General features: G+C 42.5%; 1 protein-coding gene across 1 annotated transcript in view; it reads left to right on the forward strand.

Annotated features, from left to right (window-relative positions):
* The first annotated feature begins 572 nt into the window (after nucleotides 1-572).
* Nucleotides 573-18,151, forward strand: part of LOC138758529 (ATP-dependent RNA helicase DDX39A) — a 39,192-nt gene continuing 21,613 nt past the window's right edge. Inside the window, exons 1-5 of the mRNA XM_069927552.1 lie at nucleotides 573-676; nucleotides 2,504-2,716; nucleotides 7,458-7,585; nucleotides 12,188-12,280; nucleotides 17,958-18,141. Coding sequence (XP_069783653.1) covers nucleotides 2,509-2,716; nucleotides 7,458-7,585; nucleotides 12,188-12,280; nucleotides 17,958-18,141 — 613 coding nt within the window. The 5' untranslated portion in view covers nucleotides 573-676; nucleotides 2,504-2,508. The remainder of the gene's footprint in view (nucleotides 677-2,503; nucleotides 2,717-7,457; nucleotides 7,586-12,187; nucleotides 12,281-17,957; nucleotides 18,142-18,151) is intronic.

An 18,151-nucleotide genomic window follows, 5' to 3' on the forward strand; every position in this document is an offset into this window, starting at 1 on the left:
TCAGGCAATTCTTCAAGTTTAACGTTTATTTGCAAGCAAAGGCTGTAGAAATCAGAGAGCTGGTCACTGATTCCCTGCTGAACACGGCCTCTTTTTAATGTTACAATCTTTAGTTCCCCAATCATTCATAACCACATATCTCAGTAGAATACCAATCCTTAACTTGCCACCCTATGTTTCACCCATTCATGTTATAGTATAAAATAAATTGTTACATGGTAATAGTTTAATTGTTACATAGTAAATAGTGTTTTATTTTCTATAACTGCAGCACCTTTCTCACCTTCTTGAAGGACTTTTGGGAATGAGAGCAACACCCAGACCCTAAAACAATCACTGCTCGCCATTCATTCCATATGGACAATTGTCCCCTCACAGGCGAGCGCGACGGCGCCAACCTGGCGCCATCAACAGCCGCTTCACCCATCCATTCCGCCTCCTTCAGCTGACTGGCATCCTGTTCAGCCAATCGGAGGCCAGAAAGTGGAAGCCCCAGCGGAGCCTTCCGTCGGCCGCGCGCGCGAGACGGCCACTCAGCGAGTGGAGAAGCGACGCACTGGCAGATTGACGGCCAATCGGGGTGAAGCGAGGGGGCGGGCCATCCGGCGGCTGGAATACCCGCCAAGAGCGTGCAGAGCGGCCATTTGCAAAAGCAGCGGGCAAACGGAGAGTGGGGGTGAGTGCGGCCGCCATCTCCTCTGCTCCGATTCCCGGCCTGGGTGGTCGCGGCTCTGGGAGGCTGGAGGTTTCGGGTCGGGGTGCGCTGAGGGCCCCTCTCCGGGGCCGTGTGTGGCTGTTGATTGTATGGGAGGAAAACAAGGCCTTAAGGAAAAGGCCGCTCCACTCTTTCTCTCTCTCCCCCCCCCCCCCCCCACTCCGATTACCGTCATCGTGTACCGACCCGGGCGACGGTTTGACGGTCGCTGGGGGATGCGAAATAAAGCCGGCACCCTTGGGGGTGAAGAATGGGGGGGTCCAGAGATCGCGACCCGAGGGGATCGCGAAAAGTGGAGGGGGCCCTTGGGGGTCGTGAGTGGTGAGAGACAGGGCGGAGTCCGAGGTGTTGGGGGGGGAGGGGAAGCCTGAGGGAGGGGGGGGCTCATCTGAGGGAGTCACGTGGTGGGGGGGAAGAGCCCGAAAGGGCTTGAGGGAGAGCAAGAGTGGGTCGTGACTGGTAGGGGAGAGTCCGAGGTATTTGTGGGGGGGGTCCGAGAGTGTCAGGAGGGGAGGGAGAGCCCGATGGGTGGGGAAAGGGGTCGCGAGTATGGGGGTGGTGGGGGGGATAGGTATTGGGCAAGACCCGGGAGTCAATGAGGATGGGAGGACATTAAAAAATAATTGAATATATTATGACTGAAATTTTCCAGAATTCAATTGGCGATTAATTAGTTCCTCCAGATTAGGAGAGCAAATATTAACCTCGCTTTTCAAAAATAAAAGATAGGTAAAGCAGGAAGCTAAGATTAAAGTAGTTGGAAAACCTAGAAGGTATGTTGATTCGGATGAGGGAAATTTGGAGCAACTGATCTGCAGAGGTGAGAAGAATACAAAGATGGTTCAAGGTGATGTGATTGTGCTGAGATGCATAGCAGGCACATATATAATGTGGATGGATAAACATTTTTATTAGGAGAAATTGAATTATATAAGTGACAGTAAAAACGCTTAGACAAAGAGGCATTTGTGTATGATAAATTAAAGTTTTGGCAAATGTTTAAGATGGCAAGAGGTTTTATCCAGGAATTATAATTATTGTGAGACCACATTGGGGTATTGCGTACTGAAAAATGTGGTACTTATTAGAAAGGGGTTGATTTTCTGTTCTGGCAATATTGCTATACAAGGAGTATATTGATTAAGTTTACATTCACTGGAACTTAAAAGAATGAGAGAGAACCTGATTCAAATTTACAAAATTCTGACAAGGCTGGACGGAGGACATGGGCAGTTTCCTCTGGCTGGCTGTCTGGAACATGCAATCACTGCCGTAGATTTTAGTTCAAGAGACTCAGGTGTGGAAAAACTTATTTGGGATGGTTATTACGCAGTGGAAGCTAAGTTACTGTATAGAAGAAAAATAAATCTAGATGCAGTACGTCAAGGGATGGGTAGATGGTCAACCAAGATTGTGTCGAATGGTGGAAATGTTCGCGATCAGATGGTGTACTCTGTTCCTATATTGTAAGTTTGTTGTGAGCGAGGTAGGCATTGATGTGATTCTTAAGAGGAATGGGAAACAGAGGTTATCACTTTGGACTTCTTAGATCCAATGAGAAGCAAGGATAGAAATGAGAACATTTGGGGTGATGGGAAAAGATACATGGGGTTGGATGGACAGTGAGGCCTTAGGGAGGAATCATTGTTGAGGATGGGCTGATTGTTCAGTGGAATGAGCCCTATATTGGGGAGGAGGTTTACTTTATTGCTGCATTTAGAAAGGTAAATAATTGTTGAGCATTGTCCACTTTAAATTATGTTTGCTGTCATGTTTTTATCCCATCAGTCAAGATGGCAGAGAATGATGTAGAGAATGAGCTGTTGGACTATGAGGAGGATGATGAGAACCAGACCACTACAGAACAAGCATCAGTTCCTGCTAAGAAAGACGTTAAGGGTTCCTATGTCTCAATTCATAGCTCCGGCTTCAGGGATTTCTTGCTCAAACCAGAACTGCTTCGAGCCATTGTAGACTGTGGCTTTGAGCATCCCTCAGAAGGTAACCCGTTATTGATTGTTTCTTTTCCTGCTACTTATAAAAGAATTTATATTGATGGCTCAAGATTCCTGTGTTCACATGGAATTCTCCCATGTTGATTAGCTGAGTCATACTGCTACCCTGCTTTTAGGCACAAATTGCCTTTGAAAGGATATTGTTACCATCTGACAATGTCTACAGGAGCATGAAATTCAGGTTTCATTGGCCTTCAGTTTACCTTCTCTTTTATGAATGGAGCCACGTTTCTCTTTAGCCTTAGGACAGAACGAGGTGCCAGGAGGAGGAAGGCTTAAACGAGAGAATGCATCTTCGGGGTGGCGGGGGGGGGGGGGGGAGGAGGCATAGAATCCTGGTGGAAGTAGTTGGCACAAGATGGAGGTGATGGAAGAAGAATTTGGCATCAATTTGTTAAGGTGCATTTGTGCATGGAATTCATTAAAGTGTGGCCAAAGGAGAAAAAGGTAAGGCCTCTACTGAAGAATGATGATTCCCTCTCCTAGTGGAGATCGTAGGGGATAGTAAAGACTAGCCAGGGGTTTGAGTGGAATTCACGGGTGGAGGAAGTGGGTTGGGGTCAGATGGAGTATCGGAGGGGAGTTGGAGTTGAGGGGCAAGGAAATGGGGAGAAAGGGTGAATAGAGAGAAGTGGATGGGGGTGAGTAGAAAAGTGTGAGGGAATAGGGAAGGGTAAGGTGGTGGAGGAGGGCAGTGGGATCCTCAGACTTGAGGAAGCTGAGATCGATGCGGGATGCAGAATAGGAATCAACGAGGACACCTGAACTGGGGTGGCTGGGCCCAGAGTAAGTACCTTCATCGACAGAGGTGTTGAGACCACCGCCACTTGGGTGATTTGTCCGGGACTCGCAGTAGAGGCGTCCGGGAATACAGCATGTGGATGACCAGGGCTGGAGTTTGCAGTGGGGTCTCTGGCCTACAAGTGGCAGGGGCCAGGGTAAGAGTTTGTGACAGAGGTGGAAACCCATGTGAAAGGTCACAGAGGCTGCAGTCTGTAGAGACTCCAGGTGAGTGTGTAGCATCACTGATTTACATAGTTTACATGCAAAGAATGCACTCACTTGTTTCTTTCAGTACATAATGGAGTTGACTCCTTTATTATCTTCAGACACGACATTGCATTCTTCATCTCCCCAAATACCACCCAGCCAAACCCCTCTAACCTTTTCATTGGCTCACTGCCGCATGGATTATCCTGACGCACTTGTGCTCCTTTTCATCCACGCTTGTGACAAGAATATAGTTGTTGTAAGGAAACAAAATCAAGGCCAGCAAGTATGTGGTGCATAAACCACTGGAACGTCTGAGTTGTATTTCACAGACCAAGTGGCATTCGTATAAACATAAACGTGCCGATAGGGGTAATTATAACTTGGCGACATCAGAAGGTTCAACTGGAATCTAATAGTAAGCATGTAGTAGATCATTTTCACAGATTCACATTTGCTGTGGAGGTTTGCGGAGAAGTCTTGTAAATTGTGAATATCGGTCTGGCATGGTGGAATTGTTCAGGGCACGATAATCGCCGTTAATCTCCAGGTGAGTTTTTCTGAAACCATATGCAATGGTGATGCTCAACATCAGATCTGCAGATTTTTCCCAACTCTTGCAAGTGGCTGAGTTCCACTTTCATGATTTTAAGACTAATCTACAAGCCTGTGCTGCAACCGGAGGACCTGAGTCTCTTTTGTGATGGGTTACTGCAGGTTTAATGTCTGTATAGAAGTGAGCTGCTTTTGTCATCCTTCCAGTATAATCACTCGCCTGTCAAGTATTCAACCTGGCTCAAGTGTTTCCCTCGCTAGCGACCCCAGTGTTGCAGAAGTGTGTGGCAGGTCGTAGCAAGTGAGGTCCAGAGCTGTTGTTGTGAGAGAGCAAGGGTCCACTTTCAAATCATCCCTTAGCCTCTGATACTCCAGAGAAAATAATCCCATTTGTCCAATCATTTATTATAGCTAATAATCTTATGTTGCCACTTTCAGAGAGCTGTGGACTTGCAACCCAAGATCCTTGTGTGTCAATGCTCCTTGCAGTCCTGATGTGTACTTTACTCTTGTATTTGACTATCCAAAGTGAAACATCTCACACTTGTCTGAATTAAATTCCATCTGCCATTTCTCCACCCAAATTTCCAACTGATCTATATTCTGCTGTATCTCTTGACAATCTCACCATCCTCATTTCCACTAATTTTTAACTTGTCTGTAAACTTACCAATCAGTTGTATACACTGTAATTGCTGTATATACCTGTGTAATCGTCAATACTGTGTAATAGTTGGAAGCTCCCTTCTCTTCTTGGCCCAAAAAGTGAATACTGTATATCCACATCTCCATCAATTTTTGTCTTGTCTCTAAACTTACCAATCAGCTGTATATCCAGTAATTTATATATATACACACACACTCATGTAATCATCAATACCATGTTAAAAGTTGATGCCCCTCCCCATTTTTTGGCCCCAAAACTGGGTATTTTTGTATGACCCATGTAAAAGTCAACACCCATATTTTTGGCCCCGAGCTCCTGACTACCATATTTTTTATGTGTATAATGTGTGTGTTATATGCATATTTTACAAAACGGGCACCCCTGCACGTTATATGCATGTGTGCGCTGTATGAGAATATTTTTACATGTTGAAAGAACATGCATTATTAATAATGGGTGTGGGAAAGTTGATCCGGTAATTTATAGCGGGCATGGGAATATAATAGCAACATTGAAAGAACGTGTACAATTTATAGTGGCCGTGGGGAAAGATGTGCTGGCAAATTATTAGCAAGCGTGGGAGTATAATAGTGGCATAGAAAGAACCCGCACAGTTTATAGCAGCTGTGGGAAAGATGCACCAGTAATTTATAGCGAGTGTGAGAATATGGCGAGCATGAGAATATAATAACAGGAATTAAACAATGTGCACATAATTTATAGCGGCATGGGAAATGCAAGTGTGGGAATGTAATAGTGGCAATGAAAGAACATGCAAGTGGGACTCTACCAAATATCATGGTATTCCTATAAACAGGACATCTGGCTAGGGCACTGGACCTCAGCAATGTTAATTGCTCAGACCCATCCCTGAGAGAGGAGGTTAACATATTGAGTCCCTCTGATTTGAGACAACATTAGAATTAAAATCCTGCTCAACTCTGAAGTCTGTGTTTGATCTATTTAATTGATTCCTCGCCAAAGTTTGATAATGTGTTGTCACCTCTGGGGAATGTTGATTGTGGGAAATTAACTGTGGCAACTACTAGTATGTGCTTTGTCTCATGTCCCAGTTAAATGCAAATTGCTTTTGTCAGAATTTAGAATACTACACCTGCACGGTATATCTGTGTGCACGTTATATGAACAATTGGACACAATTCATGATGTTCTGCATGTTATATGCATGAAAATACGGTACTGATTCTTGCCACCCACCCATCCGAGCTCTTGACACTGTGGCCACCTGCAGACTTAACATCTGGTCTTGGCCATCTGAGCTCCTGATGATTTCATGAGTATATATGATACATTTATATAATTCACAAAGGTCATTTATATAATTCACAAAGATCCTAGCAAAACACCATCAGTTGCAGAAATTCCACCTCTTGTCTTTCATAGCTAAGACCATTTTGAATTCCAGCCATGAAGTCTCCATGGTTGTCGCAATGTTGTGGGCCCAAAGGCCTGTCCTGTAGCATTCTATGAAACCATGTAATTTTTCTTCCGGGTGAACCTATCAAGAATACTTTAGTAAAGTCCACATCGGCAACCAGTCAACTTGTCCTCTGGGCCTTTGCTTGTGCTAAAGAGGATGCAAAAATCTCTGGAAAGGTTACATCAATTTCCTTTCTTGCTTCTCCCTGGAATAGATTCCATCAAGCTCTGGGGACAGAGAACAGTACAATACAGGGAGAGTCCCTTTAGCCAGCAATGTCTGCACCAAACACTACACACTAAGCTAAAACCCTGCTGCTATCATGTTATACATATTTGTTCCCTGTATAGTCACGTCTATATGGAAGGCCTCTTAAAGGCTACTATTCACCACTGGCAGCCCTGTCATTGTGGGTTTTTTAAATTGGCCTAAATATCATTTTAAATGCATGTCCTCCTTTATGTGACAGTTTTATCTTCAGTTGGGTGAGGAGAGGGATTGTGACCATCTACTCTGTAAATGACTCATAATTTTCATTGGTCTCGAGCCTTCATTCCAGAGAAAGCAACCCAAGTTTGTCCAATCCTTCCCCATAGTTTATACTTTCTCATCCATTTGGCTTCCTGTTTAAAAAACCTTCTGGGCCATTTCCAGAGCCTGCTCTTCTTGCCTGAAATGGGTGATCATAATTGCACACCGTGATCCCTCTTGTGCATTTTAATGTTTTACAAATTTAAATTTGGGTATTTAGCATGGTAGCAGGCCTTTCTGGGCCATGAGCAGGTGCCCTCCAAATTAACCTATAATCCCCGAAAGTTTTTGAAATATGAGAGGAAACAAACGAGGAGAACATATAAACTCCGTATAGACAGGGCTGGATTGGAAATGGAGTCCCTGGTGCTATAATAATGTTGCACTAACAGCACCACACAACCTAACAACTCCACTTTTCCAGTATTTTGTTTCAGATTGGGAAGGAGGAGTTAAATAGAGGGATTCTGGGTTGATGAAATGCATATTAACACGGTCATGTGTAGTGTGGCACAATCAATGGTGTTTCTGTTCTCTCTGCAGTTCAACATGAGTGCATTCCTCAGGCCATTCTTGGAATGGATATCCTCTGTCAGGCCAAATCTGGAATGGGAAAGACAGCTGTATTTGTTCTTGCTACACTACAACAGCTGGAGGCTGTGGATGGGCAGGTAATTTGACTGATGAGACTGTGTAGAGTTGGTAATGATTGATATAGATTTCGAGCTGTAACCTTTCTTGATAAATAAATATGGAAATGGATAGATTGAACCTACCAGATTGGCCTCCCAAGTCCAGCAAAAGCTTCACGAAGTCTGGTTTCAGAGTCACAAAATCCCAATTGAAGACATTAAAGAGACTTTAACACTTGTACAAAACAAAAATAGAAATGCCTCTATTTAATTCAGTATACGCTATTGTGTTTTTTTATGAAATAGTTGTTTGATAGTAGCAAGTAAGAATTTTGGTGCATGTGTACGTTACATAATTTATATCAGAATCAGGTTTATTGTCAAGAAAACGTTTCATGAAATTTGTTTTGCAGCAGCTGAATTCTGCAGAGCAAGGTACTAAATTGTATTACTAAATACAAAGTTTAACAAAGGAAAAAGGGAGGTAGTGTCCATAGGTTTATTTTCTGTTCAGAAATCTGATGGTAGAGGGCTGCTTTTGTAAAGTTGTATGTCTTCAGGCTTTTGTACCTCCTTCCTGATGGTAGCAGTGAGAAAAGGGCATGGCTTGGGTGGTAGGGATCCTTGATGATAGAAGCTGCTTTCTTCAGGCACTGCCTCATAGACGTCCCTAATGGAGGGAAGATCAATGCCCATGATGGTGCTGGCTAAGTTCACAACTCTCTATATAGTCTTTTATTCTGTGCATTGGTGCCTCCATACCAGACAGTTATGAAACCTGTCAGAATGTATACCTGCAGAAATTTGCAACAATTCTCCTCAAACTCCTAATGAAATACAGCCGCTGGCATGACTTCTTTATGCTTGCATCAGCTTGATGGTCCCAGTGTAGGTCTTTAGAGATGTTAACACCCTGGAATCTGAAGTTTCTAATCCTCTCCACTGCTAGCCCCTCAATGAGCACTGGTTTGTGGTCTCCTGGCTTCCCTCAATTGCTTAGTTTTACTGACGATGAGTACGTTTGAAGTGACACCACTCAACCAGCTGATTTATCTCATTTCTGTATGATTCCTCATTGCCATTTATGATTGTGCCAACCACTGAGGCATTTGAATTGTGCACAGCCACACAGTCATGGGTGTAGTGCGAGTAGAGCAGTGGGCTAAGCATGCATCCTTGCGGTACGTCTCTGTTGGTTGTCAATAGCACTGACTATTGAGTTGCATTCCATTTGCAGAGGGACGTACAGTTGCCTAGGTTTTAAAGCTTCCTAATGAGACAATGGTGTTGAAAGCTGAGTTATAATGAATGAAAAGTTGTTTTCTGACAAGGATGTGTTAGGTAAGTGGAAGGCCTTCATCAGCAAAATTTTGAGAGCACCAGAGTTTGTTCCTGTCAGGATTAAAGGCAAAGTTAACGGGCATATGGATACTTCATTTTTGAATGATTTTGGAATCTGATGTGCAGCAGGCATAGGCCACAAGAAGCAAATTGGGTACATGAGTATAAAAAATACAAGAAAAAAAACTTGAAAAGGAAATCAGTAAGGCTAAAAGAAGACGAGGTTGCTAAATCCTAAGGTTTCTACACTGTGTATTACGAGCAAAAGGATAATAAAGAGGCAAAATTGGTGCCCCTGAAGGTCAGAGTGGTTGGCTGTGGATGGAGCTAGAAGAGTTGGGGGAGATCTTAAATGGGTTTTATTCTTCAGTATTTACTCGGAAAACTAGCACAGAGTCTAGGGAAGTAAGGAAAACAGTGAGGTCATGGAACTTATACAGATTAAAGAGGATGAGGTGCTTGCTGACTTAAAGCAAATATGGTTGGATAAACCTCCAGGGCCTGATAGAATATTCCCTTGGTCCTTGAGGAGGTTAGTGTAGAAATTGCAATGGCCCTGGCAAAAATATTTAAAATGTCCTTGGTCACGGGTGAGGTGTTGGAGAATTGGAGAGTAGCTCATGTTGTTCCATTGTCTAAAAAAGGCTCTAAAAGTAGTTCAGGAAATTGTAGGCCAGTGAGCCTGTCTTCATTAGTAGGTAAATTATTGGAAGGTGTTCAAAGAAACTGGATATATAACTATGGATAAGCAGGGACTGATTAGGGGTAATAAACCTGGCTTTGTGTGTAGTAGGTCATTTTAGCCAATTTTTTAATAGTTTTTCGAGGAGGTTGCCAGGAATGTTGAAGGAAAGGATGTCTACATGGACTTTAGTAAGGCCTTTGACAAGGTCACACATGGGAGGTTCAGACGCTCAGTGTTCATTGTCAGGTAATAAATGGATTTGACATTGTCTATACAGGAGAAGCCAGAGAATGGTAGTGGATAATTGGTTCTTGGTCTGGAGACCTGTGATTAGTAGTGTGCCTCAGGGATTGTTGCTGGGAACATTGTTATTTGTCATCTATATCACTGATCTGGATCAACAAGTTTGTGCAAAGATTGAAGGCATAGAGGACAGTGAGGAAGGCTTTCAAAGCTTGCAGAGGGATCTGGAGCAGCAGGAAAAATAGACTACAAAATGGCAGATGGAATTTAATGCAGACAAGTGTCAAGTGTGAGGTGTTGCATTTTGAGAGGACAAACCAAACTAGGACATGGTAAATGAGTGGTGGAACAGGGATCTGGGAATACAGATACATGATTACCTGGAAGTGATGTCTCAGGTACATAGGGTTATAAACAGACTTTTGACATGCAGTACAACTCAGATTATCCGAAATGTTCAGGCTTGGGCCTATTTCAGATAGTCCTTTTGGGCGAACTGGTCATTTTTTTAAAAACAGCCCAGTAGCAACTGCAAATCACCTGTAACATTGTTTAAACAAGTTTGGGCTTTTTAAGCATTAAAATAATGTTTAATTCACACCAAAAAAATAATGCTGGCCACTGCCGATAACCGACACTTTCCCACTGAGGCCCCGCTCGTTCCAGAAACCCGAGGTCTGCTGCTGCTGGGAGCCTGACGTTCGGGTCTGAAATTTTTCTGATAAATGATGATTTCTGATTTGTTTCGGATATCTTTATTTATCCAAACTTTAAAAAAAAATTGGATAACTGAGGATTTTGGATAACCAGAGTTGTACTGTATTGGCATTCGTAAATCAAAATATTGAATTTAGGAATTTGGATGTTATAATAAAGTTGTATAAAATTTGGGGTATTGTATGCAGTTTTGATTACCTAACGACAGGAAAGATACTAATAAGATTTAAAGAGTGCAGAGAAGATTTACTATGATGTTGCCCAGGAACTGAGTTACAGTGCTAGGTTGAATAGGTTAGGACTTTATTCCCTGGAGTGTGGAAGAATGAGGGGAGACTTTATCCTCTGAGGACATGGGTTAGGGGTAAAAGGGAAAAAGTTGAGGGGGGAATGTTAGGGGGAAGAGTAGTGTGAATGTGGAACGAGCTGCCAGCTGAAGTGGTGAATGAATGGGAGAGGTATGGACTGGGTGGAGTTCAGTGGGACTAAGCAGCATAATAGTTTGGTGCAGACTAGATAGGCCGAAGGGCCTGTTTTCTGCACTGTAATGTTTTGTGGTTCTGAAAGCAGCCTGATGTAGATGTTGCTGTTGTCCAGGTGATCCAGTGGAGAGCCATTCAGATTGCATCTGCTGTGGAATGATTGTGGTGAAAGGCAAATTACAGTGAGCCCAGGTCTTTGCTTAGGTTTGAGTTAATTTTGTTCATGGCCAACCTCTCAAAGCATTTCATGTGTGTGCTTCTGGGTGATGGTCATTGATGCAACTCACTGGTCTTCTTGGATGCCCTTTTGAAGGAGGTGGGAACTTCCAACTGCAGCATTGAGAGATTGAAAATGTCCATGATCACTCCAGCTAGTTGGTTGGCAGAGCTGTTCAGTATCCTACCAGGTACATCAGCAGGGCCTGATACCTTGAGGGTTCTCCCTCTTGAAAGATTTTCTGGCTTTTGCCTCTGCAGCAGATATCACAGGGTCGCCATGGCAAGAAATTCATTATTTGCATTCAGCACGACATAATTCAACTGCGCAGGGACTTTGGTCTTTGAGACAAAAATTTTAACTTGTGCCGGAGGAATGGCTCCTCTTATGGTGGGGGGGGGGAGTAATAGTTCATCAAGTCGACAATGGTAGTGCAGTAAACATTCCTATTTCTTATAGTTTTAGTGGAGAGAACTGAAAAGTTGATATTTTTACTTTTGCATGTCAATTTTGAGATGTCCTCAAATGTTTTTAAATTATTGCAGAAGCTGGTGTTGAAAAATAATACAAAAAATAAAACAAGGCAACATAATCTCACTATTGTGAAGTTGATAATGTCAGGAAAGTAATTTTCTTTGAACCTGGTGGTACGTGATCTCGTGCTCTTAGGAGAGAATGTGGCCAGGGCGAGATCAGCCTTTTAACATGTTGGTTGCTTTTCCAAGGAAGCGGAATGCAGGTCATTTAGGTGATGTCGATGCAAGTGGGTGGGAGTTGTGTGATGGCTGGACCATGTTCACAACCCTCTGCAGTTTCTTCCAGTCTTAGGTGGAGCATTACCCACACCAAGCAGTGATGCACCCTAACAAGATGCTTTCAAAGCTGTACCTGGAAAATATTGATAACCATAACTGCATGTTTCTTTTTCTGAAATTTTACTCTTTGTTCATTAACAGGTGTCGGTCCTTGTCATGTGTCATACCAGAGAGTTGGCTTTCCAGATTAGCAAAGAATATGAAAGATTTTCAAAGTATATGCCAAACATCAAGGTAAGTGTGTATCTTTTACACTTGGACAATGTGGCATAGATAGTCAATGAATAATCCTGGGGAAAACCTCAACTGTGATATTCTCTCAATGGGAAGTTTATTTCCATTTTGTCTTTTTATACCAGCAACCTGCAGTAAATGAAATTTAAGAGGTGAAGTGTGATTTATTTTGAAGTTATAGAACATCTCAAGAAGCAACCAAGTGATATCAATGCTATTTTCATTTTACAGCATCGCGTCTAGAGCTTGTGTCTTGATAAATCAAGTGCTTGTCTACATACCTTCACCCACTCAGGCAGAACAAATTTTTCCCTATCTGCTCTGTTTATGCTCTGTTTTGTTCACCTCTGTCCACTTCCCCTCTTTCAACCTCTTATGCCCTAAAGGAAGTACATAATCTCAACTGAAACGTTATTCTCTGCTCCCATTGAGTACATTCACAATCTTCCTTTAGTTTGGTGAGCATCTGCAACTGTGGCCTGTATTCAACAGCTCTAGTCTAGAATACAAATATCCCATAAGCCACCTTAATCACCTAATCTACCTGTGCTGCCACATTCAGTAAAACTATAGGTCACTATATTCTACTCTTGTAAGTCCAAAATCCATCATATCCCAGTGACCTGATTTAAATTGAACATCTAAGCCCACTGGAGCTTCATTACCTTTTCATTTATAATGCCTTCTGGAATTTCACTACCTCTCTTGAATTTTTCATTTTCAGTGTTTCTGGTTCAAGGTCATTATCATATGACTCTACATATACACTAGAATCCCCATTATCCAGAACCCATGGGGATTGTGGATGCGGCATATGCTAATTTTCCAGTTGACTGAGACACACTTACAATACCTAACTAATACGCAGTTTAAAAGAGAGTGCAAAATGTAATTTGAAAAAAAAAATCAGTATTGTACTATTTAATCAGGTAATATTCGTAACTTAAAAAATTTAATTTCAAACCCCAGTTGCTGGCGTTGCACTTCCTGCTATCATAATTAACCCCCCCCCCCAAAAAAAATATCCCAAGCTTACACATAAAGTCTTACTATGTACCTAATACAAATAAAAATAAAGATTCTTACCAGGCAGGGATAGGGAGACACTTTGGGAAAGTGGCCCTCAGCAGCGAGCAACATTGGCCAGCTCTTCATCCTGGTTGCCACCATTTTATTCAAACACAACTTTATTCAAACAGCTGCTGCTGGTGGGGCTTGACCGAGGTGCTCCACTGGCTCATTCTTCACCAAGGGGTTGTGTGTTGCTTTGGAGAAAGTTTTATTCTTATTTATTTTGAATTTATTTGTTTCCTTTCTTTTTGCCATTTGTTTGGGTTTCTAGTTGATTGAATTCCAGATAATGGGAATTCTACTGTACAACCTAACGAAACAGTGTTTCTCTGGACCAAGCTGCATGCACATACAGTACACAGCATATACAGTATGAGTGAAGCTAAGATTTTAAATAAATACTTTGGGATGATTTACTTGGTTACATGATACTGTCCATCAGTCTCTGGCTGTGGGAAGATATTTCCCAGCCTTGTGGTCCTGATTTTGATGCTCCTATACCACCTCCTTGATGGTAATGAGTCCAATATACTGTGTGCTGGATGGAAAAGGTCTTTAATAATCTATAATTCTTTGAGCACTATACTCAGAGGAAAGGAAGACCCCACTGATCTTGACCATTTGGATAATCCTCTAGATCACACGTGTCAAACTCAGGCCCACGGGCCAAATTTGGCCCGTGATATAATTATATTTGGCCCACAAGATCATATCAAATATGTATTAGAGCTGCCCTGCTGGCCGCCGCGCCAGTATAGCGCATGCACAGCTAATACTACAAATCCCAAAATGCTTTGCAAATGCATTGGCGCTGGCCCGTCAGCCCGCTAATCGCCCCCACCTCCTCTCTTTACTTTCATTAGCATCTGTGACCTCTCGCCCAACTCACATGTAATAAACCCCTTACGGAAAATGGCCAAACGAAAGACAGAAAACAGGACCTTTCAAGACAGGTGGGAGGGAGACTATATGTTCATCATTTTAAAAGACAAACCTGTTTGTCATTGAAGCAAGTTGTTATTTTTTTGACTTGTTGGATTGTGAAAAAAAATACATTTAAAAGGAGCTTAAAGGCTATAGAGAAATATTATTTATTGAATATTTTATTTCTCATTTGTTAATGCTTCTTCTGGAAAGAGTTTAACCAAAACTATTATTAAACATTTATTTTAATAAGAAAAAGTTTAACATTACATATGTTGAAAGAAGAGAAAACATGCAGATGTTGAAAATTTTCAATAAATATTTAGTTTGGCCCACGACTTAGTCCAAGTTTTTTAATTTGAGTTTGACACCCCTGCTCGAGATTGACCATGACCAGCTACCATCCCACACACTGATGCAGCCAGACAGGGCACTCAGTTGTGCTCCTGTAAAAAGTTGTCATGGTGGAGAAGTGTAGATGCCTTTCTGACTAATGTCGAGGTATTGAGGGTCCAGGATAGATCATCTTTTATATGCATGCCAAGGAACTTTGTGCTTTTCACTGTCCATGACAGAACAGTTGATGTGTACTAGGGAATGGGTGACCTTCATCCTATTGAAGTCCACAATAATCTTTGTCCACTTCATTTGTTATTTCACGAGCTGCCCAACCTCTGACTTGTTGTTGATGAGGCCAAATGCTGTTAAGTTGCCTGCAATCTTGATTCTGTTCGAACTGAATCTGGTAGTGCAGTCGTGAGTCAGTGGTGGGCTGAGCACACAGCCCTGAAATATGGCATCGCTCAGCATGATGGGACTTGCCCATCGTGAATGCATGAAAAAGTTATCCTTTATCTCCCAATTTTTTCTTCTCTTAATTAGTATAAAATAGGATTGAATTTTCCTTAATCCTTTCCCGTCACTGTCATTTTTCCTCCCTTTTTAAAAATAAAATCACTGCTCTTCCTCAGTCTTACCTTCGTTTTTAATCCAGCTATCTCTTGATATCCAGGCTTGCTTGGATTTGCTGACTGCAGCTTTCACCTTGTAAGGTTGAGAGAAAAATAGGACAACCATTCTTTGAATGATGTTGCCATTGTGATTTCTCATGTGCCCCATGATGAGTGGGACCGAGATAAATTTTTGGAATGTATTTGGTGTGGGAGGGGGGGGTTGGAGGCAGTGTTGGGACAAATATGGACTTTGGGTATACATATGTTTATTGGATTTTGTGAAAACTAAAACAAAATATTCCCAAAAAAATGATTTGAATGACAGAGCAGTGCTGGCGGGCTGAATGACCTGACTCTGCTCCTACATATTGAAGCACATTGGCCTACATCTTGTTATTTCACTGTCCTGATGACTCCCACTTATCAAATGTCAATTTGTTCATAGCCAACTTTCAGAACATAGAACATAACAGAGTACAGGCCCTTCGGCCCACAATTTTGCTCGGTCATCCTATTGAAATCAGACTATCCCCAATTCAAAGCTTGAAATCCAGACTCTTTATTCACTTTCTGACTGTCTTGAAATTTAGTTGTGGTCACTTTATCTAAAGCACTTGGGCCTCTGCTGCTTCGGTCATTACATTCATAGAGTTTCTTTTTCTTTGGCTTGGCTTCGCGGACGAAGATTTATGGAGGGGGTAAAAAGTCCACGTCAGCTGCAGGCTCGTTTGTGGCTGACCAGTCCGATGCGGGACAGGCAGACACGATTGCAGCGGTTGCAAGGGAAAATTGGTTGGTTGGGGTTGGGTGTTGGGTTTTTCCTCCTTTGCCTTTTGTCAGTGAGGTGGGCTCTGCGGTCTTCTTCAAAGGAGGCTGCTGCCCGCCAAACTGTGAGGCGCCAAGATGCACGGTTTGAGGCGTTATCAGCCCACTGGCGGTGGTCAATGTGGTAGGCACCAAGAGATTTCTTTAGGCAGTCCTTGTACCTTTTCTTTGGTGCACCTCTGTCACGGTGGCCAGTGGAGAGCTCGCCATATAATACGATCTTGGGAAGGCGATGGTCCTCCATTCTGGAGACGTGACCCATCCAGCGCAGCTGGATCTTCAGCAGCGTGGACTCGATGCTGTCGACCTCTGCCATCTCGAGTACCTCGACGTTAGGGGTGTGAGCGCTCCAATGGATGTTGAGGAGACATTCATAGAGTAATATGACTAGTAATAGACGAGGCCCTTTCAGCCCGCTTGCTTGCATAAGGATTATATGCGGTTGTCTGAATGCCCTTTAAACATTGGAATTGTATATGCCTCCTGGCAGCATATTGCAGATATTCGTCACCCTTTAAGTCCGGGGGTGGGGGATGAAATTCCTTGGGTCTCTTGTAAATTTCTCCCCTCTCACCTTAAACTATTAGTTTTAGATTTCTCTGCCCTGGAAAAGAATCCTATTTGTAAGGTCATCACTCAGCCTAATCCATTTTGGTGAGAATAAACCCAGTCTATTCAATCCTTTCATATAGCCACACCTCTCCACTTTATTATGGTGAATCTCTTCTGTTCTCTCTCTGCATCTCTCATTGTCTTTTAAAAAAACAGTAACGTATTCCCATGTAGTGATCCTTGTTAGACATGGTCCTTCTATTAAAATGGAAGCAATTTAATTTTGCTCTCCTCCCAATCATCTTATCACACCTGTATCAGCTCTGCCTTCGAGTGTGCCCTGATATTCAGTCATAAGCTGATCCATTCTCTCACAGCCCCACTCCCTTGCTTTCTCTCCATAACCTTTGATGCCCTGGCTAATCAATCTTTGCCTTAAATATACCCACTTCTACAATCACCTGTGGCAACGAATTCCACAGATTCACCATCCTATGACTAAAAGAATTTCTCCACATTTCTGTGCTGAGTGGACACCCTTCAATCCTGAAGTTGTGCCCTCTTGACTCTCCTGTTATGGGAAACCCCTTTCTACATCTAATCTTTTCATGCTTTCAACATTTGCAATGATTCAATGAGATATCCTCCTCATTCTCCTAAAATTCAAAGTGTATCGTATATGTTGCTCATGTGATAACTCTTTCAGAGTCAGCCTTGTGAATCTCCTCTGAACCCTGTACAACTTCACACCCTTTCCTAAATGAGGAGCCCAGAACTGCTCACAATTCTCCAACTCAGATGTCACCAGTGCCTTATAGTCTGAACATCACATCCCTGCTCTTGTATTCTATTCCTCCTGAAATGAATGCCAGAATTGTATTTCCCTTCCTCACTCCCAACTCGACCTGCAAGTCTACCTTCAAGGTATCACGCTTAAGAACCAGGTCCCTTTGCGTCTGGGAATTTAAAATTTTCTCCCCATTTAGAAAATCATCTGCCCATTTATTTCTTCTTCCAAAGTGCATGACCATACATTTTCTATCTGGACTGAATTAGCTTTTCTTCCCCACTTTGTTCCATTGCCCTGTTAGAGCAGGTAAACCTTGCCCAACATGACGTTGGACCTGTTCTGGTTCACTTCTTACCTCCCTGAATTATATCATACAGAAATCTAAAGCCCCAACTCTTTTACATCCCTTTAGCCACCTATTATAACTTGACCTAGCCTCACTAACAGGTGGACCCAGAAGTATTCCAGAGAGTATAACCATAAAGCTTCTTCTCTAATCAGCCACCAAGCTTATGATTTTTCAGTTTTTCATTGAAATGTTAACTTCTTTGTCTTTTCACAGGCAGCTGTATTTTTTGGAGGCTTGTCAATCAAAAAAGATGAAGATATCTTGAAAAAGAATTGTCCTCATATTGTTGTTGGAACACCAGGACGAATCCTGGCCCTCACGCGTAGCAAGGCGCTTAATTTGAAATACGTCAAACACTTTGTATTGGATGAATGCGATAAGATGTTGGAGCAACTTGGTTAGTGAAG

The sequence above is a fragment of the Narcine bancroftii genome, chromosome 3 (genome assembly GCF_036971445.1).
Source record: "Narcine bancroftii isolate sNarBan1 chromosome 3, sNarBan1.hap1, whole genome shotgun sequence".
Classification (NCBI taxonomy): domain Eukaryota; kingdom Metazoa; phylum Chordata; class Chondrichthyes; order Torpediniformes; family Narcinidae; genus Narcine; species Narcine bancroftii.